This window comes from Bacillus rossius, chromosome 2, assembly GCF_032445375.1.
Source record: "Bacillus rossius redtenbacheri isolate Brsri chromosome 2, Brsri_v3, whole genome shotgun sequence".
NCBI classification, from domain to species: Eukaryota; Metazoa; Arthropoda; class Insecta; order Phasmatodea; family Bacillidae; genus Bacillus; species Bacillus rossius.
Window position 1 is genome coordinate 106289366 of NC_086331.1, and position 25453 is coordinate 106314818.

Sequence of the window (25453 nt, forward strand, 5' to 3'; positions counted from 1 at the left end):
CAAATTTACATACTTATACTACAAAAATTAAAAAGTTTTTGTTTACTCTAAAAACTGTCACACATTCATGCTATGTGGCAATTATTAATTCTTACTAAAACTAGAGAAGCTTAGCAATAAAGTTACTGTTTTCTTTTTCTAATTTTAAATTTATATTATTTAATTGTTATTTTTTAAATGAATTTTAAAGGGGCTACAAGTTCCACACTTAATATTCTGACTTTTTTTTTGCTCTCAAATATTCAAAAAGCAGAAACTATATGCAGCTAATTGGTTGCTGATTGAAACTCTTATGATTTTGTAGATTTAGAAGAGTTCAATTGAATGTGTGCAGCTTTATACTGTACTGCCTGTCATTCTGATTAGCAAACTAGAAATTTATTATGTAACACTTCTTAAATTTATACTGTGCTAACATTTTTTCGGATTTTATTGGTGCCAGAAAAACCTGAATATTTTTGGCATAAAATTAACTTAATAGGGATGATACCTAAATTTGGTTTACTTGCAAATATTAACCTGAGGAAAGCATACCTTAAGAGAGGATACCAGGACATCCACATGATTAGTTGGCTGATGTCAGCATACTTGTTAATGTGTAGTTTAACCAGAGCAGCTAGTTGTTTGCTCTGTGAATGAGTTTGGTACTATACTTTCGGACGGGCACTGGTTTTGACTATTTATACACATAATTGGTATATTGTACGATAATTGTGCAAAGTTCTATAAACAATAAACACCAAGTTAAAAAGTAAAAGCAATAAATTCAATGCAATTTTAGTCTCAATCATTAAAAAAGGGAGCTTAAAGTTTATAACTCAACACCATTTAAAAAATCAAATTTACATTTTGCAAAACCAACTTTAGCAATGAGCAGCTTTGGTAATTAGTTATTTAGCGGCAGCACACACTGCTAGTTTATACATTTTAAATTTTGATAGCAGCACAAATGTAGCTAGTTACATATAGTGTTTTCCAAATTTAGGCTTTTGTTGTGGACAAACTACAGGTTTCTTATAATTTTTAACAGACACATCTCAGTGTTTAACATCTTTTTGCTATTACATTAACGAGGTTTACAAAGGTTTAAAACATAAAAAAAAAATTAAAATACCGCACTTGTATACAAAAACACATGAATTTATTCATTGATTCATTTATATTTTCAGTTCATAACCAGTGTATGTTCATAACCAATGTTGTTATTCACAATATAAATCACTACCTATCATGTATTTACGAGAAACATATTACCACAGCATGCCTTCAGTTTAAGATTTACAGGCAAAATATTTTTACAGCACATTATCACTCTACTGCGAGCAATTTGTCAGATCACTCCTGTGGTCATTGCTTGAACAATGATGGTTTAGCTTGCTAGTGCTATAATGTGGCCGCCAATAGTAAGTCATTTTCAATGTTTATGACAGATTTAAAACTTTTTATACTTTTATTATGTTAAAGACTGAAGACTTAAGTGTCCATAAAAATAAAATTTAGTGTGGTTGTGCTATCCAAGGTTATTGCTTAAATGGTATTGGCAAGGACAAATTTAATTTTCTAGGAATCATTCCTATCACTGCTGATTGTAAACAAATTTTTCCTGGGAAAAAATCACAGACGGAGATTTTTACAAGGCCATCAGCTATTCTTTGACTTCTCCAATATTTATCACCCATTTCGCTCCCACTTATGATTGTCCTAGCCAATATTTATAAGTTTGTAAATGTGGTGTATTGCTAGTTGGTTAGTTAATATATGTTTTATATTGCAGGATGTGGGAAATTCGATGATGGTACCAAATGAAAATATTCAAGGTAAGATTTCTAAAAATTAAAGTTCTTATTTATAGTGGATTTCATCCTTAGTTTGAAATTCAGACTTTCTGCCATTAGCTCTGTCCTGGTTTCAATGTGCTCTGTTGCCAGATATACACCATAGAGCACAAAAGTTTTAGACACAAATTTTTAATATAATAAAATATTTTTTCATATGTCTGAAACATTGTATTTTCTAAAGTTAAATTTGGAATGAGAATTTTGGAAATGGAATTTCCTGTTTTCATCAAGAGAATCATCTGATAATATTACATTTATATTTCTAAGTTGTAATTGAAATATGCCACTTTGGTTTCTTCTGTTTTTGTCAAAAAAATTTTTATAATAAATAATATTAAATTTTTTGCTCTTTGGACCATAAGCACATGATTTTATGAAATGCTGTGTTACAAATAGTGACCGACTGCTACAAATAATTTTTTTGTCAGAATGACTAAAACTGTAATAATACTGTCAATAGACACTAATTTATGGTCTTAATAATCAACCAATAGTAAAATTTAAAAATATAATTTAAAGCTTATAGTTACTGATGGTATACAAAATAAGATTTTTAATGTTTACAAGTCAGGTAGTATCAATCTGCCAATAGTGGTCTCCATTTACTCTGTATTGCAATCTAAGCATGAGACAGACTTTATCATTGCAAATTCTTAACTAGTGAATTTTCTCAATAACACACATTAAATTTATGTTAGATTAAGATTATTGAAATGTTAAATATATAAGCGTGCCGGGGGGGTGGGGGAGGGTGGGCCGCCCTAATCCCTAAAGTTCTGTGTGCGTGACGTCAGTGGCCGTGCGGGGCTGCCATGCTAGGTACCTAGCACATGTCGCGGTCTTGCCTGTGTGTGTGTGTGTATACACATACAGATACATAGATATATACTGTAGTCTCTCATCTCTTGTTTAGTCTCCCCCGTTCTCCCCCCCCCCCCCCCAATTTTTTCCACACATATATATATATATATATATATATATATAGAAAAAATTTGGGGGGGGGGGGGGGGTTGAGAAAGGGGGAGACTGAACAAGAGATGAGAGACTACAGTATTTTTTTCTAAGAACTTGATACATATTTGTTATATGCAATGATTATATTAAAGTATTGTAACTCTCTCATCATATATATATATATATATGATTTTGAGTGCCAGCCAAAGGGGCGGGTATTATACAATAACGCAAACTACTGTAACATTACAGAATAACTTATACACATACACAAATAAGGACATACACACACACACACATACTTATAGCCTAGATATAGGGCAAAAAATACCTTTTAGGTAGTTATAAATAATTTTATTAATATAATGTATTCAGGTATTATGTTTAAGTTAAATGTCAGATCATTGACACTGAGATTTTTACTATTAAAAGTTTTCAAAGTTATGAAATTGTTAAAATGTTTGATCATCGTATAAGATTCGTCATTTATTTTTTTGGTTGGACAGAGTAAATGTTAATTTCTGATGAGAAAAAAAAATTTTAATCCTGTTGATCTCATTGAACACCATGCTACATATAATTTATAAGCATATAATATACCTAATATTCTTCTCCTTAACTCTAATGATGGTAAGGTTCTAGTGAAAGTTTTTAAAGGCTATATAATTGAGGATTTTAGTTTGAATATTTTGTAGTATTTGGGTGTCAAACTTTGTTAGAGAATTCCATACAAAAGACCCATATTCTAATCTGAAATGGAATAGAGAATAGTACAGAGTTTAAATGGCATCAGGTGTTGATGCAACTAAATAATTAAAGCAATCAGTTTTGTTGATGTTGAAATTAAATTATCTGTTGATGGTGTAAATGTTGGTTAGCATCTAGAAGTTGACCTAAATCTGTTACATGGTCTGTTCTCCTAATTGCATCACTGTTAATGTTTTAATGATAATTTACTTTCCTAGTCAAAAAATGAATACTGTTTTATGATAATTTGATATTATGAAACAAGTTCACATCAACTGAAATAGCATTTTTGTCACGTACAAGTTTGCAGTCATACCAACAAAGTTTTTCTTTTTATATGGTCGGCAAATAAAAATAGTTAAGATTTTTTCACAGGATTAGCCATAACATCAACGAATAACACAAATAATAATGGCAAGAGTATTTCACATTGCATGGCTCCAGGTGGAGTGCTGAAAGGTTGAGGGAAGGTTCTATGTTAACCTTAAAATTTCTCTTGGTTAGATAGTTTTCTACCATCTTATGTAAGCATCACTAAGTAGCTGTCAAAGTAAATATTTTTATGTTTGTGGGATATACAATTGTGGAGAATTATAGGTTTAAAAAAATGCTACTGGTTACTTCATAATATCATGCATTTATTTTTAAAAAAGTTATATGTTACTTTAGTGTCAAAATCCTCACAATTATATCTTGCACAAAATTAATCAACTTTTGTTTTCTAATTTGTTCCAGTGTTTCTTAGTTCAGTTACTGAAGATAATTTAAATGAATTAGTTGTTGAAGACTGTTCCAGTGCTGAAGAGTTAAAAGGCCGAATTGAAAGCAATGACTATGAGACTAGTTCTGTAGAAGTAGCACCAGAAGTAAATATTGTCTCACCAGGGAAAATATTTGACTCTTCATCTCTGCACTCGGAACCAATAAATGGTTCTGTGAGTTTCTCTTCAAATAACAATGTTACCAAAGAAATTGAAAGCTCTAAACTCAATAGTCCTCTATTGGAGAGTTTAACAACCGAAAATAAGTTTCAGTCTGAACTATCCACTAGAACATCAAATGAAATGTTAACTAATCTAAAGTGTATACAGTTTGTTTCATTATGTAAATTTTCTAATATTGAAGACCATGAAATTTCTGATTTATTTGTTGGTGCCAACTCGCCAAAAACTATGTACAACCAAAATCTTGATATTAATGTAAATAATAGCAACAGTATTTGCTATACAGATTTAGAAAAAAGTAAAGAAAAAATTACAGAAATGTTAGGTTTGTTGGCAGATAATGATCAGATAACTATCGAAACCAGGGTAAATGAAGAGTCAGATATATTTAAAACATCAGGTAGCAATGCAAATGAAATGTTAGATGTAATGTGTGTAGCTAGTCATGATCAGAGCGTTGAAGTAAGTGGTTCACCAGACAGTTTTTTACTAGCAAATACGGAACCAATTGTTTCCTCTACTGTTACTGGTCTAGATATGGTGAATGCAATGTTGGCAACGTCTCCAAGTACGGAAGAAATACAAGATGGCAGAGAAACGGTGCTAGAGTCAGAAAATGCAGTTTCCTTTTCTATGCAAGATTCGCCTGGTTTTAGTGGGCATGCTGTACAAGCAACAAACTCTTGCTTGGATAATGAAGAGGATGAAAGAGCCCAGTGGATAGATATCATGGATTGTGCTTCATTTGAAGAAACATTAAGTGATTCTGTAAACGTAAATTCGTTTGTTAACAACTTAGTGTTAAATCAGAAAGACTCCTTGTCAGTTTCTAAACTAGGAAATACTGATATTAGTATAGATGTGCCATCCAGTGATTTTAATTCATGTTTATCTGAAGTAAGTAACTTAAGCTCTTTGTCTTCAAATAAGTATGTAAATGAATCTAGTAGAGATATTCTAAAACTAATCACTGCAGATGCAGATATTTGTAAATGCAATCCATGTAATTGTGATTCTCTAAACGGTGACTGTCAAATGTGTAATCACAGCTATTCAGAATCACTTCCATCACACACGACTCATTTAGAGCAACCAATTTCTTTTTATGAAACTAGTCCAGAAAATAATGTGTTCGACATTTTGCCAGACCCCTTAGTATCTCCTGATATCTCCAGGGTGTCCTCAGAGCCAGAGATAAGTAGTTGTGATTCTGAGCAAAGAAACAAAAACATTGAGTCATACATCCAGAATGACCAACATGAACCCAATTGTTTGCTTGTACAAGTGTTACCATCTGAAAAAAATAGTTGTTGCCACACTGATAGTGAAGCTGAAATGGGGCTGAATATTTCTAGTCTTAACGAAGAATCATGTTGCAACAGTGATTCAGCTCGTAATAATAATTTGTTTACAGTTAGGAATGATGGTACGAATAGCATGAATGCTTCTAGTGATTGCACGAGGAAGCCAAATGTTTCTTCTGAAAGAGATGGTAAAAGAGGGAGCAAGGCAGAGCCGTGCTGTGTTGTTGTTTGCCTTAAAGCTTTAGGTGAGTTACAAAAAGTGATAAAAAATGGGTGCTGCTCTGCTGCAGGCAATTCCTTGCGAGCTTTAGCAGTTCAGGCCTCAGTTTACAATGGTGTATGTGATTCTGAGTGTTGCGCCAAAATTTAAATTAACATTTGCTCCTGTAAATATAACCTTATTTTTAAAACCATCTTAACTGTTAGGTTGTAGAGAGTTTAAAAAATTTTAGTACAAAAAATTGCAATGTAAAATTCTCACTTTATGGTGGCTGCTAAGGTCATTTATATTATGCCAATGAATTAACCAATTTTTCCTGCATTAGAAGTGTTTCATAGGGTTCAAGGTGACATGGTTTGAGGAGTGTGGAAAGCCAAAAATACAATGCAACTGCTTGGTGTGTGGAGCTGGTTGCGTCCTGTGGATGGGAATGGCTCACCTTTACCTCCCTTACGTGCCATGACCACTCTCTCCTCAATAGGCGTACAGACAGGAGCGGCAGGGTAGAATGTTCTCAATGTATTCAAACTAATCCCACACTCTTGTGGCCTCCGCAATCCTGAAATCCCAGCGCTACCAATCTGCGCTGGAGCTCAGTATTTCTCATGCTGGTATGGCAGCTATTTCATAATGAAGGCCTTTTCAAAAGCATTCAAAACTGTGTTTTTTTATTGTTACTTGTGTACTTAAATCTTAATATTAGGAATCATTAGCAATAGTTACACTGCCATCAAATTTACGAGTACTTTTAGCACAATTTACAACTAGAAATTAAATGTCTCTTGTTGTATTCTGTAGGAAAAATAAACAAATATATGTAAAATGCTCGAAAAAAACAAGCACTCATAAATTTTTTATAACAAAATATTATTTAAATTTCTGGTACTTCACTGTTACAGTTCTGCTGATTTTTATGTGAAAGAATGTATATAAATTCATTTTAAATTTTTATGAGACTATAGGTTTATATGAATAATCACAATGACCATTCAATTACATAACTGAAATGTTACTATAATTATACTTACTTTTAAACTGCAACTGTTTGCACTGTTTTTATTTGAATGTAGATTGCATGCAGTAAAACTTCAACATAAATGAATTTATAAGACTTACATTCACAGTCAAAATTTTTCCTAGTACTGATTATTTACACCGTAACATGATGTATGTAACACATTTTTACATGTAATTTAACAAATTAACAAAAATATTTCATTTCAGCCTAAACTATTACTGTTTGCTTAAACAACTATCAATTACAAATATTCTTGGTTTAATTAAAAATATTTCTGTGTACTTAACAGATCATCCAGTATTTTAAAAGGGTTTAAATTTATAAAAACACTTTTTTTGATTTATCTTGAAAGCACACATGCATTATTTAATGCATGAAATTAGATGTGAACAAAGTAATTTTCAATTCAAAATAACTATTTAAGCAGCTGTTATCACATGATGGCAAAATGCTCTCTTGTTGGTTTGATATAACTAGGATATGACTACTTCCACACATGGCATAATATAGTTAATAGTCGAGATATTAGAATTTTCTGGGGCTGAAAGTTTTTTAAAGGTAAGTGTAATGTATTTTCTTCTTTTTTATTGCTAAAATTTACAACAGTATTGGTTCAGTATGTGATAAGAGTCTTGCCAATCACCTACAACAAGTTAATGCAGAATAATGGCTGCCTAAGTTTTGTTTGTATTGAAGATAATTTTTTATATATGAGGCGAAAAGTGATTATGGAACCAAAATTTAAATATAAAACATTGGCATGCATTGTAAATGCTTTTCGAATTTCAAGAAGCACTGCATTAAAGATTGTTGTTCCATTATATTGTTAAACAATCTTAAATTGCAATAAACATCAATATAAAAGTAATGTTTACAATCAAGAATAAAACTATTCATTGAATGATTCTTGCAATGGGGAAAATTGATTTGAAAATTTTTTTAGGACACATGCCATTGCTGGTTACACTGTATGTCATAGACACACCTCAATAAAGGACAAAAAAAAATGAATACGCAAACACACAGAAAACAAACCAAAATCAGCCGATGTCAAAAGTTAAATACATAGACAGTACAGTGAATTCCGTGGAAGGAAGTAGTCAGAAAAAATATCATTGCACAGACGAACATTGTGAGCTGACAACGATGAGCCAGTTGTAAAAAAATAGTAAATAAAGAGAGAAACCAACTTTGGAAAACACAAAGACAGACGAACCCAACAATGATATAATCTGTTCAATCTGTTCTAATCTGATCAGTCTGTTTGTGGCTGATGACGTGAACAGATCTGAGTTTTCGAAATGTCGCAACTGTTTTGTCTTAGGTTGCTTACTATGTTGGTCTGTGCTGTCATGGTTGTGGTGTCCAGAATATATTTTAAGTCATATCACTAGGTTCATCTCTGAGTCTCTGTGTTGTACAGAATTACTGTTTATAGCCCAAGAAATAAAGGTTTCAACCTCCAAAAAATTTATCCAAAGCTGGATCTACTATACTTAATAACATAACAACATACAAAAAGGTTTACCGCTGTAAACCTTGTGCATATCACCGAAAACGTGCAGTTAAGTCCTAAATGACAGCGATGTACAGCAAGCAGTCCATTAAAATGCTTCTGATTTACGCAGTTTTTAAGGTAGACTCTCCATAATTTTATCAAAATAATCTAGAAATGCTACTATACACATTAATGTTGAATAAAGTTCTGAATTTTAACATTAAAGGTAAGATATAAATTGATTAAGTAATTAAAATAAGTTTTTTTTTATCTTGGTCAAGGACATGAAAACATGATTCACATAAAAATAAAGGATCAGGTGTAATAATCTCGTTTACAAAAGTTGTTGCATATTTAAGCTTTAAAGTGACATATTTTTCAAGAGGCTAGAATAATTGATTGCATCACTAGAGCATTCCTAGTGTAGCAGTGTTGTGTACATATTGTGAGTGCTACAACTGCAAGGGCTGGGGTGACTGGCTGCCACGAAAACGAGGTTTTTTAATTTGGAAAATTTGACTCAAATAGAAATTATTACAGTGGTAATATCAACATTTTAAGGTTATTGTATTGAAAATTATTACAAAGCTGAACTATTGTACAGTGGCAGTATAAACGTTTCTTAGTAACATATCAAAAGTTTATCACCGAAAACCTTGTGCGTCAAGCCTAAAACGTGAAGTTAAGTACTAAATGATTATTTCTTGCAATGATTCACAAAAATGCATTTTGTAAATGCAATTTCTATAATAGACACTTCAGTATGGACACCAAAATAATCAAAAACAATTTATTATTATACTAGTTAATAGTGAAAAAAGTATTAATGTTTTAACATAGTATTATTTATAGACATTATTGATAAGTTCTAAAAAATAAGTTCATTGCAATTTTATTGAGCCATGTTAAAAATCCTTCACAAGAGAAAAGTGATTAAAATATCATCTTAAATGAATTAATTTAACTCAAAATGCTAAATCAAATAAAATAAAATATTTTCGTTTAAGGTAGAAAGTTCTAATTTTAAACATGCTATTTCTGAATGGTCTTTCCAAAAAAATTAATGATTTCAGTTAATGAATTGAAGTCTGGCACAATGCTTTAATCAACCACCTCCTTTTATGGGTAAATCTTTTGCTACATATATACATTTTTGAGATGGTAATTGCTATATGTGTCTGTGGAATTTGGTACACTATATCTTTTGGAATTCCTTAAAGTTAGTTCTTTGTGACATTAGCACACGTAACTTTGAGAAAATTCTTTTTAAATCAAACATGCTTCACCACAAGCTTACATATCAGTATGACATTGCACGAGGGTCAAGTTCGAAAGGTGCATATTGGCAAGCAGTTTAAATGTAAGTTTTGTTTTGGTCATAGGTCTTTCAAACCCAATTAAACAAGCATAAAACTTTGTAGTTGTTGTACTGGTACAGCACAGTTTTGAAAACAGCCCTTGCAAAAAGTTTTTTTTTTTAATGATTTTAAAGAACATGGCAACTGGCCAGAAAATCCTTTTTTGTTGTTAACAAACATTTAGTAAAAAAATATATTCCTGAGCTATAGGCTTTACTGCATTAGTCTGTATTAAAGTTCCGCCACCCCCCCCTCCCTCCCCCCCCCCCCCCCCCTCATAAAGGAGCTAGTGCTCAGAGTGTAGTTAGGATATACTGATCTAAGTTTGTATTTTCTACAATAATTATAGCAAATTGATTCATTAATTTTGTCGGTGTAATTTTGATTAGTTAATTTGCTATGATTTTGTTTTTGTTTAGTAACAATTTTCATGGGTGCACATGTTTGTTTGCTGTCCCTCGTGGGCCATGCCCTGAATAGGTGGTTGCAACCGCTAGCACTACGATACTCTCCACATCATGGCAAGCTTGGCAGCTAACCATAAATGAGATTGCCATTTTAATTTACAAGTGGTTTGTTTTTTTCACCAAAACTGTTGGTGCAGCCTTAATATACTCTAACTTAAGAGTATTTGTGTAATAACAAATTGCTTTATTTTATGGTGCTTACAGTGGTAAAAATTGCCAATTAATGCGTTAAATCATAATGACTAGTCAGTTTGCTCAATTAGAATTAGACTACTACAAGTTTAGATGTTTTAAAGTGTTGTGTGATTTCTATATGTATACTGATTGTTTGCAACCATGAATTTCTAAAAACATTTTATTTGTAGCCCTGTGTGAATATTTAAAATTTAAACTAGAAAAGCTAATAATTTGGTATTTGAATGTTATTCTACTTCAAATACTTTAACTTCAAAATAATGAACATTTGATTATATTTTAAGTATATAGTGAATCTGTTGCATAGCACCTCATGTAACTATCAACACTAAGGTTAAAAGTCACTGTTGTCCAATATAAATTAGTACGTACATAGGTGGAAGTATATTAATGAGCGTGATGTAACTATCCAGAGTTTAATTTAACCTATGCAAAAGAACAGCAGAATGGCTAAAGTTCAGACTGTGGGATAACCTATAATTTAGAAATTGTTTAAGTTGAAGAAACAAAATGAGTGAACAGTGAAAAATTCATAACCGCTACAAAAAAAATCCCAAAAATGAAGACCACACTGTGTTTTAGTATTTTTAACTATTGATGTGAAATATTTATTGCTTTGTACAAATCCATATATAAGTATTTGTTGAAAAATGGTTTTAAAACTTTATAAAAATAAGTTTTAAGAGATTATTAGATTTTTTGGAGAATATTTTGATATTTGTATTGGGAATTGAACTGTAAAACTGATATTCACATAGACCTAAATATGAGACTTATACTATATACTTTTAAGCATTTTGTTATTAGATTGTTGGAATTAGTGAACAGTATCTATAAATGTTATTGTTTTTGGAGTTTTCTATTTAATTATTTTGTCTGTTAAAGCCATTCTAATGATGGTTGCTAGTCTGTCTGATACTCCTAATAAATGGTAAGATGTTCACTGACTATTTTTAATTTCATGGTTTGTATTTTAGTATTTTGATGTTAACTTAATCCTGTTGTATTGATTATTTGAAAAAATAGATATTATATATTTGTATATCAAGTTGTAGTAATTGAACACATGCTGATAAAGTAAAGCAATCTGAGCTATAGATGATCACCAAGAAATTAATTTATATTTGTCCTATTAAGAACACAGCAATTCCAGTTACCATGACATTAAATTGATTTTTCTGATGTAATGTAATTATGTCTGCTTTATATACAGGTAGTAAGTATTATTTACTGAGTCATATATATATATATATATATATATATATATATATATATATATATATATATATATATATATATATATATATATATATATATATACACACACACACACACACACACTCACTTATATTTGAATTTTTAATGTTATCGCAGACCAGCAACATAGCTTCCCAGAGAATGAGTAAAACAATCACAAAGATCACTTGTACTGATTCCTGCTTTGTTTTCTTCCTGTTTACTTCTAAGTCAAGTATGTGATCAGAGAAGCAGGGTGGTGTAGATTTGGTATAAAACAATTGAAATGGGTAAAGAGAAATAAACACAAATTTAGTTTTGTTGTTGTTGAATAAATAATGTATACAATTTTTTCTCATGCTGAAGTATTGATTATAGCTAAATTTCTGTTTACTTTCCCAAGAAACTCTGCAGAATGTTAAAAAAATGTCTGAAAGAAACTACCAAAAAAAATTGTTTGATTCCCTAACATTATTGTCAGCTATCAATAATTGTTCTGACAATAAATAGCAGCCATTCATTACTCGTGCATTCTTTACTGCATGCCTGAGCAGCACACTTCTGTGACCCGCCTGAATGCGAGCAGAACCATGACGTGCAGATGTGCTGCGGAAATGCATGACAAATGTGACGTGCATGCAATTCCAGTCAGAAGTGTGCAGGGGTTCATCGGGGGGGGGGGGGGGGGTATTTTGCTCCCCCTCTGAAACCTTGAAGTGGGGGCAAACGGGGGCAAATAAAGTGCTGTGTAATCAATTTTTAGATAATAAAACTGCTTAAATAGCACCATTTTCCACTTTAAAATACAAATTTTCTGGGGGAGGAACCCCCCGGCCCCCCGCTTCAATGGGGGGGATCGATGATTCTTTATAAAAAGGTATATTGCCCCCCCTTTGGAATTTTAGTTGTTGTGCCCCTGGAAGTGTGCATGCAAATGCTGAAAACATGCACAAACCCCTGTAACTGCATTGAGTTTTGTCCAACGGAAAAGTCCTAGTGTCGTGCCGGCCATGTCACATAAATGTCACGTATGAAAAGCAGTCGTTTACGAGATGTATCTATTTGTGGTATAGCAATAAATTTTTGATAGAGTTTTATGCCACTCTGGTATGCACAGAGGCTTAAGGCAGCAGGACCACCAGATTATATTGGGTTCCGAATCACTTGGTACACTGACAAATTGCTCATAATTTTAAGCATGCTGGAGTGTTGGCTGGTAGCATTTTACATTGAAAAAAAAAAGATCATTCAACAATATTCTGTGTTTGGTTGATCACTGTTTTATTCAAACACCTTTATAAATATTCTTTTTAAACTTTAGATTTTTTCTTGGACCTAATTAAGAATAAAAGTGAGTAGCTTGGTATTTTTACTGTCTGCAATAAAATTTAGATTCAAGAAAATCAGTTTTATAAATTATTATAAAGAACTTAGTATTGTGCTTCAACCTTTAATATTTTTTTTGCAAACTCCTTAGATTTTGTGGATTACAAATAGAAAGGCCCTAGTTATTTTTTTCTTAGTTAAATGTATAAATAGGCTGACATACAGCTTTGCTCGCTGATGGGACCTCTCCGTGATATCGTTGCGTGCACAATACTAGGTACTGAGCAAGGGACTAGCATTTCCCATCACCTGCCTGCATGCATGGTTTACAATCACATTTGAAGTTTTGCACATGCGTCTGCAGAGTGGCTCGAAGACCTCTAGCCATGCTTAGATTTACTTGCACACTCATTTGTACGTATCTGAGTGGCACAGCCTGGATTCCATGGTAGGAACGTGCGTATGAAGGCAGTTGTTCTGTCAACAAATTATAGAAACAGGGCATCCACCCTAATACAGAGTGTCAATAAAAGAACGTTTCGGTTTCAGTGGTGTATTATAATAGTTAAATTTAGACTATTTACAATTAATCATACATCAAATTAAAGATGAACTAACCTAGTTTTTCTTACAAGTGTTCAATATGTGCACCTTAAATTATATAGTACACATCCAACCTAAAGTCCAGTTCTTCCCATGCTTTGGTTAACAAGTCTGGCATTTTGGGAGTAATAGACTCTTCAATTCTGTATCTCAACTCTGGCAGTTCATTAGGTAGCGGCGGAAGGAACATAGACACAATCTTTTATGAAGCCCCAAGGGAAAAAATTGTATGGTGTTATGTCAGGTTAACTGGAGGCCAGCGAAAAAGAGCTCTTGTCGTCTCGACCATTACGACCAATCCAACGGTCAATGACTTTGACATAAAACCACTCTCATACAAAGAGATTCCAATGGGGAGGGGCTCCATCCTGAAATTACAGATTCTTTCCAAGCAAATTGCAGAATACAAAATGCTTTACGTTCAGGAGTCGCCGATTTGTGTAAGTTGCACTGCAAGCGAGAAAACAACAAAGCAGTACTTGCGCATGCGCTTATTTAAAACTGTTTGATTTACTCTTTAATTGTGACCTTGAACAAAAATTTTACAACGCTTACAGTTGATACTATTAAAATTTATAACTGGGACATTCTTTTATGGACATACTGTACTTTCAGCTACATAATTGTAAATTGTGTTTGGTGCATTTTATTTAATTTTTTTTTGTTCTGTTTTACATGTAGAGATTGCTGATCATTTATACACTCTCTGCAGGACCAGTAGTGGAGTTAGATAGTAAAAGATTAGTAGAAATATTTTTTTATGTATGTATTTTATTTGTTATTGAACTTTTGTACAGCATGAATTGTTGTTTGTGCTAACCTGTAAAAAAAATCTAATAGATGCAATTAAACTAAACTAAGTATGGGTAAAAAATGATCAGCTGTCAAGCAATCACCCGATGGCTTGCTAGTTGCCACCCACCCCTGCCCCACTATAATGTGTCATGGCTGGATATGATTGCTGCAACTGTAGATATTATATGTATTTGGAGGCAATGAAAAATGTTTTTGAAGACAAATGCAGGTTTTTTTCTCCCCTTCACGTGTTTGTTTTGGCAGCTGTAAATTAAAATTTTGACAGTGTAATAGTGTTATATTATTTATAGACAAAGGTTTTAAAAAATGTTTTTTTTCTTAACATTCAGTCATATTTTATTTTTATAACTATGGTTTGTATCAAAGACTTAATTTAAATGTGAACATTAAGGAGAGTACAGGAAATCAAAGTTTAAATTAAGATACACACATGTCAATCAGTAACCAGTTGAAAATTAAGGTTTTGTAAACACAACAAATTACCTATTTTTGTAATTTAAATATTTGAGAAAACATTTTTATTGTTAAGTTTGTAAAACTGTATACTTTTATGTGCCTTAAATCATATCTGTTCACTATTTTATGTCAGTAAGAATGTTTGATATTTTATATCTATCTGCATTGAATAACTTTTTTAGATTGGTATTCCGTAATAAAAGTCTGATTTTAAAACTTTTTTTTTCCCAATAATTGTGAGATTGGTACTAGCAGCTGCATGAACAACCCTAGACTGATAAGAATAACCATCCAAAATTACAATGAGAGAGAAGTACCTGCTAGAAGACCCAACGTATGAATCAGTGTATTGTGTTTGAAAATTAAAATAATGAATTTGTAGAACACAGTCATTTACTGCAAAAATTAAATCCTCACAGCAGAAGGACTAATACCATACTTTTCAGATTGATGCATGCAGAAATTGTAAAAATACAAAAGTTCCAAAAATCATGTACAAGAAAGTTAACGCAATTACCATACAAATTTAAAAAATGTAAAAAATTAAAATATATATATATATATATATACACATACATACCTCACAAATAGAAAATACATTACTTGTGGTCTACAAAAATACATTTATATTAGATGAACATCTCATTCTCAACAAGAATATATAACCAAAGATAATAATCACATATGCACATGTGCTAAAACAATATACACCCACCCCTCCAATTAATGCATGTCATTCTAAGATTCTGGAGCATCAATTAAATAGGTATTTCCCATAAGGGAGTATGTTAATGAAAATAATTTGTTTTGATGTTTAGAAACATTGAAGTGTATTTGTTGATTACCATTTTAATCATAATACTGCTCTGGTAAAAATCAATTTACAGTCTTAATTATACATCTAAATACATTTAATGTACATTTATTTAATTGTTTGAATTATATTTTGAGTATAACCTGTTACGTTGTATGTTTTTGCCCGGCTAAGCACACATAGAAACGTAACAAAACAAAACAAACAATGTACCTGAGGAATTTTTCATTACTATGGTTCTGCGTTATTTGGAAATAAAAGAGTTTATTAAATTATTATTGTTTATTTCTTTAAAAAAAAAGTTTTTTCTCATTGTTACATGGCCTCAATACACAATTTTACAAATGAATTTAGTTAGAAAAACTTCGTTACTTGCACAGTTTTTGTCTTTTCTTATACAAATTTTAACGATGTCTTTGAATTTAGATAGGATGAGGTCCAAATACATACCACAGCACCATACATCTTGCCGTTGATGGTCAAGGAGTCTTGTCACTCGCCAAAGAAAAAAAAAACTTAGTAATGTCCCTTGGTTAATTACATAACTCAAGGTACCGTCGATCGCGGACCGAAGTCACACGAAGTCGGGCCGATGCCGACGCCTAGGGCCTAAATTTCTAGTTAATTTGTCCGAAAAAAATGAACTTAGGTTGAAAAATTACGGCCTGGCCCCAGCCCCTAGGCGTTAAATTATCTCTTAGTGATTTTCCATTTGTCTTGCGACTTGCCGACGACGCGACCGAGTTCGGCGACGATCGAGCAACAAGTGACTTGGTCGACGAGATTACCTTCCCTTGTAAAGGTGAAAACAAGGGAGGCAACCACGTGGGCCAACTGACCAATCAGCGCACATAATTCTAAAACATGACCATATAAGGAAATTCGTGTGGGCACATCACTTGACGCCAGGGCTCGCCCTGATTGGCTGGCTAGTGGTAGCCTCCAGAGACCCTTCCAGACGGTCGCTACAGCTGTGCGTACAACGTGACGCGTAAATCCCAAACACGCATTTACAAAGTGAAAAATAACTTTCTGGCGCCAGAGTGTCGCGCCTGTCCGCTCTTCCTTCTGTACCTTCCAGACTATTCTCAAGATATTACACTAGCAATATCCAATAGAATTTAAAATTACCCAACAAATTCAAATACAATGTTCAAAATTTAGTAAACAAAGTTTAAATTCATACCATATTGGAAACTTTTGTTTAAAAATTATGTCCTGTAAAATTATAATCTATACTGCTTTAAACAAAACAATTACTAACATTAATTATCAAATGTCAAAATTATTTATTATGGACTGGAATTTACCCTCAAATTAATAATTAAGTATCTCAAGGAAATAAGTATTTTAAGGCTTTCCATGAAATTTAACCAAAGTAATTAATAACAATTCTTAACAACTCTGAACTATCATTATCTACATATTAAATAATTACTATCTTTCATATCAAAATTATTCTTAATCAATATTCTTATGACCCAAAAAAATATATATGTATATAACAAATCCTCATTGTGCAATGCTAAAAACCTTCCTAAAATAAAGATACTATGTAAATTTCATGGGCTGAATTGTTTACTTAATAGGCATTGGGCATAAGCATTTCCTTAGTAATTAGATTGGAGAATTCTGGAACCTCAATCCTAAGAGGCTACAAGCATGCACCCAAAATAAACTGGTATGAGGTATGGGGTAAGTCGGAGAAAAAGGGTGTTGGAAACATAATGTTTAAATCGGAAAGAGGTAAAGCAACATTTATCGGTACACCAAAAACAATTTGCATTTATTCAATAACTGTAATAAATAACAACACGATCAGCTGCCGGATCGGCAAACAACCATGTCAAATAGTGATGTAAAAAGCAATAATCAAGTAAGGTACAATAGATATGTGATTTTATAAACATGAGAGTTTAACAAGAATAGCCATGCAAATGATGATAGTGATATGTCTAACAAACGTGATAGCCATAGGAAAAGAAATACATAATTCACCAGAATTCACCTGGAACAACACCACGGCCAATGAGCGCAGAACCCGATCGCAGATAACGGTTACTTGGGCGGAGCTTGTGAAAGGGGTGGGAGCAGGAACGACGAATAAGGGATAAAGAAGGGAAAGAATGTAGGGGAGGAAGCGCAGGGGAAGGCGTTGAAGGAGAGGCGCAGAGCGATATTGTTACAAGTCGTTTTGTTTATTGTCCTACTTCAAAGTACGCTCACTGCGCAGTGCGTGCACCGTCTCGTTCAATAATAAAACTAATGAAATTTTAAAATTAAAAAGTACATTAATACAAGATATAATATTTATATTTGTGCACCTAACAGCTATGAAAATGCAAATAAATTCTCAGTTGACACTAATAACAGATGTAATCAACATATGGACTTTCTTTTTTCGAAAACAATTAGTAACTAGTGTTTTCATACATTAAAAGATTACGATTTTATCAAAAATTAAAAATAAAAAAAACAGATAAGTACATTAGTGAGCATACTATATCAATAGACATTTGAGTTAGGTACATCAGGCAGATAGCAGTGCCAATATCGATAAAAAAAAACACTTTGCAAGTTCAGTCACTATATTTAACATATAAGTATTGCATTATTTTCTTAACTTACACGTTTGATGTTCGGGAACATCGGTCAGACACAATAAGTCAAGTTCAGTCACTATTTACAATATTTCTTATTGGCATTTAGAAAAACAAGTTTCTCGACTTTCTCGCTTGATGTTCGGGAACGTCGATCAGACACAATAATTCCAGTTTTTGAGAACAATCGTTCACAAGGAACAGAGGTAGCAACTGTAACAAACTTCTCTAGGACTACTCTCTTGAGATGTGGGTAGTTATATGAGTGTCGACTCCACCATTTTAACGGATCTTCATGAAGTTCCAACAATGGTTCTTCAATGTATCGCTGTACTTCAACAATGGCTCTGGACTGATAAGTACCAGCAGGTTTAAATTCAGCTGCTTGTTTATGGAACCAAGTCCTGAGTGAAAATTTTCTCTGGGGTTCCTGATATTTGTTTGTCACTTTTGATCCTAGACCTAAATGTGTTTCGGATTCAGATTCTTGTAATTTGTTTGCCAACAGATTTATAACCATCTTTTTGCTTTCTCTGCTGTGTTATTGTTACTAAACCCAACACTTTTGTACCTAGGGTCAAGAAAGGTAACAAGTAACAGTGTGTTACTGTTCTCTAAATCTCCTAGACGAGTACAAATGCCTTCGCTGATTACAAATACTACTCTTTGAATTTCTGTTGGTAGTTCTGTTGTCATCATCTCTGCATAAATACTTTCAAGGCCTTTGGTTAGGATAATGACTGAAGATGCTGAGATGTAGTTTTCCCCGCTCATTATGTTAGTCACCTCTTCTAGTGGCTTGAGAACATCTTGTAGTTTCGCAGCTAACTTCCATTCTTCAGCAGTGAGCATTGGAATATCTTTATTTATAAGAGCGAGTGCTGAACGTATTGGATTCTCTAGTTCTACGAACCTTTCCACCATGTAATATGTCGAATTCCTCCTTGTAGCAACATCACTGATCAGTTTCTTGGGTTGATAGCCCATTTGTGTTTGAAGCTCCATTAATTTTTTTGTTGATGTTGCACTGAGTTTGAAATGCTGGACGATTGCCTTAATTTTCTGATTAAGGTCTCGCAATTTAAGCAACCCATCTTTAGCTATCAAGTTGATCGTGTGTGCATAACACCCAAAATGCCTCCATTTCAATTCGTCTTTTATAGCTTTCTGTATGTTCGCTGCATTGTCAGAAACACAGAGTAAAATTTTGTTTTCTAACCTCCATTATTTTGCTACACGACTCAGTTCCTGGGCTAAGTGAGCACTGGTGTGAGACTCCGAAAATGAACAACAATCTAACACCAAAGAAATCAATCTGAAATTGCAGTCTATGAAATGACATGTCACTGCCATGAAACTTTCAGTATTAACAGAAGTCCAACAATCTGTTGTTAGTGTGACAGAACTAATTTCAGTGGTTGTTAATATTTCTTGAATGCTATTGTACACAGTTTCATAAGCAGCTGGTAACAATGTGTTTGTTATAGTTTTCCTACTTGGCAATGTATACGACGGATTTAGTGCATAAACAAATCCTCGAAACCCTTTGTCCTCAACAACTGAGAATGGTTGAAAATCTACAGTAAATAAATTTAACAGTTGGTCATTAATTTTCTTGTTAGCAGAAACAGAAAGTTTTCTTACAACAAAATCACTTACTTTACAGTCACGCACATTGGTTCTTTCCAACACAGCTTGTTTGGGGACCGACGAACTGCTTGTAGAAGGAATTCCTATATCTGGACGAATCTTTTTTCGGCTGAGGTACGGTGTCGTATTTGCGATGTCTGGATCATCGCTCCTACTTCTGGACAGTGATAGTGATGTTAAACTATCTTGATTCTGATCAGGTAACTGTACAGTTGGATGTTTACTCTTCAAATGTTTCTTCAGATTAGTCGATGATGATTTATAACTCAGTTTTTGTTTACACAAATTACAATTAGAAAACTCATTATTTTCTGTAAAAAAATTCCAAACAAATGAAGTCTTTTTCCTGCACTTATACATTCCTTATTTCACTATAAAGATACTAACTACAAAGCATGACAGCCCGCAACAATGTACATGGTGGTAATTAATACATGGCCAGGACGAACTGCAGTGAATGTTGAACTGATTGTTACTGGCTGTATCAGGCGGTCATGAGAGTAACAGAGGTAGAGAATTACCGGGCGTGATGAATAATGTATCGGAAACACCGATAACTTTTTACGCTGGTGATGACGTCACTGAGGATGTGTACCCTGTAACGAGAATACTGATACCTTGTCGCTTCCTGGGACCACTACTGTTCTGATACAAAAGTATCAGAGATTTGTAACTAGGTACTAGAGGTGGGTCGAAAAGTATCAATCTGATACTTTGTCACTGATACGCGCCTGTATCAAGAACGGCAAACGAGTACACTTGAAAAGTATCAGAGACTTTAGTATCAGTTCAGAATTCACCTGGAACAACACCACGACCAATGTGCGCGTGCGCAGAACCCGATCGCAGAATATGACGGTCACTTGGGCGGAGCTTGTGAAAGGGGAGGGAGCAGGAACGACGAATAAGGGATAAAGAAGGGAAAGAATGTAGGGGAGGAAGCGCAGGGGAAGGCGTTGAAGGAGAGGCGCAAAGCGAAATTGTTACGAGTCGTTTGATTATTTTCCCACATCAAAGTACGCTCAGTGCGCAGTCCGTGCAGTGTCTCGTTCAATAATAAAACTAATGAAATTTTAATGTTAAAAAGTACATTAATACAAGATATAATATTTATATTTGTGCACCTAACAGCTATGAAAATGCAAATAAATTCTCAGTTGACACTAATAACAGATGTAATCAACATATGGACTTTTTTTTCCGAAAACAATTATTAACTAGTGTTTTCATACATTAAAAGATTACGATTTTATAAAAAATTAAAAATTAAAAAAAAAAAACAGATACGTACATTAGTGAGCATACTATATCAATGTTTACGTTTCAAATGTTTCTTCAGATTAGTCGATGATTTATAACTCAGTTTTTGTTTACACAAATTATAATTAGCAAACTCATTATTTTCCGTGAAAAAATTCCACACAAATGAAGTCTTTTTCGTGCACTTATCCATTCCTTATTTCACTATAAAGATACTAACTTCAAAGCATGACAGCCCGCAACATGGTGGGTGATACACGGCCAGGACGAACTGCAGTGAATGTTGAACTGATTGATACTGGCTGTATCAGGCGGGCATGAGAGTAACAGAGGTAGAGAATTACCGGGCGTGATAAATAATGTATCAGATTCTCCTTCCGGTCGCACGGTCTGCGTACGCGGAGCTTTGTTGCCTCCTGGGACCGTCTGATACAGAAATATCAGAGACTTGTACCTAGGTACATTACTGTATCAGTATCAGGTTGGGACTTATACCGAAAATTGCTGTCCCAACCCACCTCTACTAGGTATATTACTGTATAAGTATCAGTTTTGAATTGATACCGAAAAATTATTGTAACAACCCACCTATACCACCCAGTCATGTTTCCCCAGAAGGAGCTCTGCCGAGTCTCGAACACAGGATCTCAGTAGTGATGGGTCGTTCCTTAACGATTCGTTCAAAAAGAACGAATCTTTGAGAGAACGAAATCTTGCGATTCGTTCGCGATGTAAAGAACCGGCTCTTTGAGAGCCGGTACCTTGAAAGATTCGGTAGAACGAAAATGCGGAGAGAACGAGAGAACCGGCTCTTTGAGAGCCGGTACCTTGAAAGATTCGGAAGAACGAAAACGCGGAGAGAACGAGAGAACGAGATGAGAGAACCGGCCACGCGCCCGGTCTGATTCGTTCGTGAAATGATTCATGACGTCAGGAGTCTGAAGAATTAGTAATCACAGCGTGAGCATGTTCATAAGAGCAAACGATAACTGATCAAATAAAATAGGGTAACATGAAAAGTATCTATACCTGAAAATGTCAACTGTTAAGTAGTGGTTTAAAATTGCGTTTTCACATTCACATACACAAATTTGGGGGGAAAAAAACATGAATTAAAAATAACAGGGAAAGTAACTACAAATGTTCACACTTACCATTTAGGTGTTAATTAATGTACCTACTTCATTTTTCTCTCTTCATACTGAATCGCAGTAGTAGTATTCAATTTTTGTCTTTTTTTCTCTAAATGTGTTGGTCTACATGTAAACACTTTACTCTCTCTAGAGTGTAAATAGCCTGTATATTAATATTTGTAACTTAAAAAGTAATACAATATAAATAATCTTGTTTCATATACGCAACTGTGATTCACTGGCTACGAAAAGCAATGTTCAAGTACTAGCTATAATAGTGCGATTACAAATTAAAGTTAAGAAAGATCACTTTCGTACCTAACATTCTTAGATTTAATGCTCCCGTATTATATAGAATCACTGCATGAAGCATTTGCAGCGATCAACAGTCAATAATTTTATAACAGTCATTATACAATTAGACGTTTGAAATTTCATTTACCCATGCAGAGTAGATAAAGATAACCACCCACGCGATCCAGCCTCCTCTCGTTATCGGGTCACGCGATAACGAGGGGAGGCTGGAAGCAAACACGTAGCCAATACTCTAAAGGATGAACGAGTTACGACACCTGATAAAAGAGCCAGATCCTATTCACAGAAAAGAACGAAATGACCGAGATGAACGAATCGTTCTGAACGAATCTTTCACGGAACTGATCCGAAAGTACCGGTTCGGTCAAAAGAACCGTTCTGCCCATTCACTAGATCTCAGGCGACAGTAAGATAATATACCCGATTCCATATTCCTACTGTAATTCCCCAGATTTTGTTAGGGTACAGATATTTGTCTGGTACAAGCCAAGGTTATATACAAATTGGGTACAATATCATTACAGTCAATATTTACAGATTTAGCCTTTGTAGCATGTTCCATAAGATGTCACTGACTGTTCTGACCAGTGGCGTAGCCAGGATTTGTGTATGGGGGGTGTTAAGAAGCATGCTGCCTCCCCCCCCCTCCCCCCGTATTACAGCGGGGGGTCCGGGGGTCCTCCCCCGGGAAAATTTGGATTTTAAGGTGTAAAATATTGCTATTTTAGCAGTTTTCGGTACTTAAATTTAAATATTGTAATGGTAAAAATTTTATTAATTTTAATATGAAATTTGTTTGAGTGATGAATAAGAAATTAATTAATGATTTGGTGCTAAGGGGGGGGTTTGAACCCCTAAACCCCCCCCCCTAGCTACGCCCCTGGTTCTGACCATATGTTAATTTATGACTCTTGGGATGCTCCCAACACAAGCGGAAACCTGCTCCAATGCTGGGTAATGACCACGGTCTAAGAAGGGGAGGTCTGGACACTCCCCAACCAGGCCAGCATGCAAAAGTGGCACACCTAATGTCTCCGTAGTTCCGCTCCGCTCCACCATCTGACCTGTAGCGCTGGTTGTTCTGCGGTGGTATTTTAAGCTTTGTTGTTATGAACAACTCAACATAATAATCATTTAAATGTTCATTTAAATGTTAAAAATGCATTCATCTCCAGATATCGATACAGTATTAAATTGGATGTGTTTATTTTTTATAAGTTTGGGAATTATTTCATAAATTAGGTAAATTAGGTTACGAAGTACAGTTTCCACATTGGCATTTGCGGGAAGCCGGGAACTTCATTGTGAGCAAGGAGCATTGATTGTTAGTAAAGAGAATAAGCGTATATTATTTTAATTGTGAAAATGCCTAACCATTGTGTTGCACCTGGGTACAAAACAAATTATCAGGCAAAGTCGGACGAGAAAGTTGTAATATTCCGAGTTCCCAATGATGACAATGTTAGGCAATTGTGGCAGAAAGCAATTCCATGAGACAAGTTTGTACTTAAAAGATCCCATTATGTATGCGAAAAACATTTTGTGGAAGACGACATTCGCACAAAAAAAAAGGAACACAAAGATCAGTTCGGAAACGTCATTGGAATAGTAAGATAAAATTTTATTATTTGTATGAATGCAGTCTAAAGATTACTTATTTTTGTATAGGCCCGACTTTTTTAAAAATGGAATGTATGATGTCGAATTTTATTAATGACCAGCACAACCCTGATAATACCTGTTTGTAAGTAGTTTGACAATACACCATTTTTTATTAAAATACAAAATTTGCAAAACGAGTGCGGTCTCTTCCTTAAAAAAGATAATAATAATCCCAAAAAAAATTATTCAGTGCTCTAAACTTTCCTTTGTTATTTCAAATGGCGCAGATACGGAATCCCAACTCGTTTAGGAGTAATCGCTGTTTGTAATTAACATTACAATACCTGTGCATTCATGTGGTCGGAGCTATTATTTTTGCTTGCTGTGTATGTGCGTCTTGTTTGTTTTCGACAACTTATAAAAACGTATATATTTTTTATTTGGATATTGTAATGCAATGTAAATGAAAAATTTAAAAAAAATACGTCCCTACTATGCACCCAAGCTAAAGCGTCAACCCTTGACATGAGACACAAAACATTGACGATGGCACTTATTTGTGTAGCATATAATGTATTGTAAATGCAGGTTTGGTATTGTTATTCAAATACGTAAATCAGCCAAGTTATGTAATTTGATTCAGCCTTTAATTTTAAATGTTAAAATATAGTGTAATTATATTAAAATTCATTGCAGTGCATCAAATACTGTCGTAACTCTCTACGTTTGTAATTATGGAGTAGAGGGCCACCATGGAAATAAAAAAAGTAAAAAAAAAAACTTATTTTTACTTCCTTACATGATTCCTGATTATTCTGCAAAACGGCATTGCGATATTTCCAGTAATTTGCATAAAATTACCGTTTTAAACGAGTGTATTTTTTTTAAGTTTTATAGATATTAACATATTAGTTTACGGAAACGTGACCCTTTGCCCGATTATCACGTTACTGTGCATCCTCCGGTGATGATTTTAAACTATCGTTGTATCGTATATTATTTACCTCTTGTTTGTTTTTCACGAGAATTGACAAATTCATCATAACACCTAGTGATATATTTCCACCGCAAGACACCTAGCGCTAGAGTTGAATAGCGG

General features: G+C 33.8%; 1 protein-coding gene across 3 annotated transcripts in view; it reads left to right on the plus strand.

Annotated features, from left to right (window-relative positions):
- LOC134529560 (zinc finger protein 148-like) overlaps positions 1-11486 on the plus strand; it is a 66988-nt gene extending 55502 nt beyond the window's left edge. For all 3 annotated transcript variants that reach the window (XM_063363779.1, XM_063363780.1, XM_063363781.1), the window contains 2 exons: positions 1775-1817; positions 4275-11486. In XM_063363779.1, the coding sequence (XP_063219849.1) occupies positions 1775-1817; positions 4275-6157 (1926 nt within the window). In that variant the 3' untranslated portion in view covers positions 6158-11486. The remainder of the gene's footprint in view (positions 1-1774; positions 1818-4274) is intronic.
- Positions 11487-25453: the final 13967 nt, after the last annotated feature.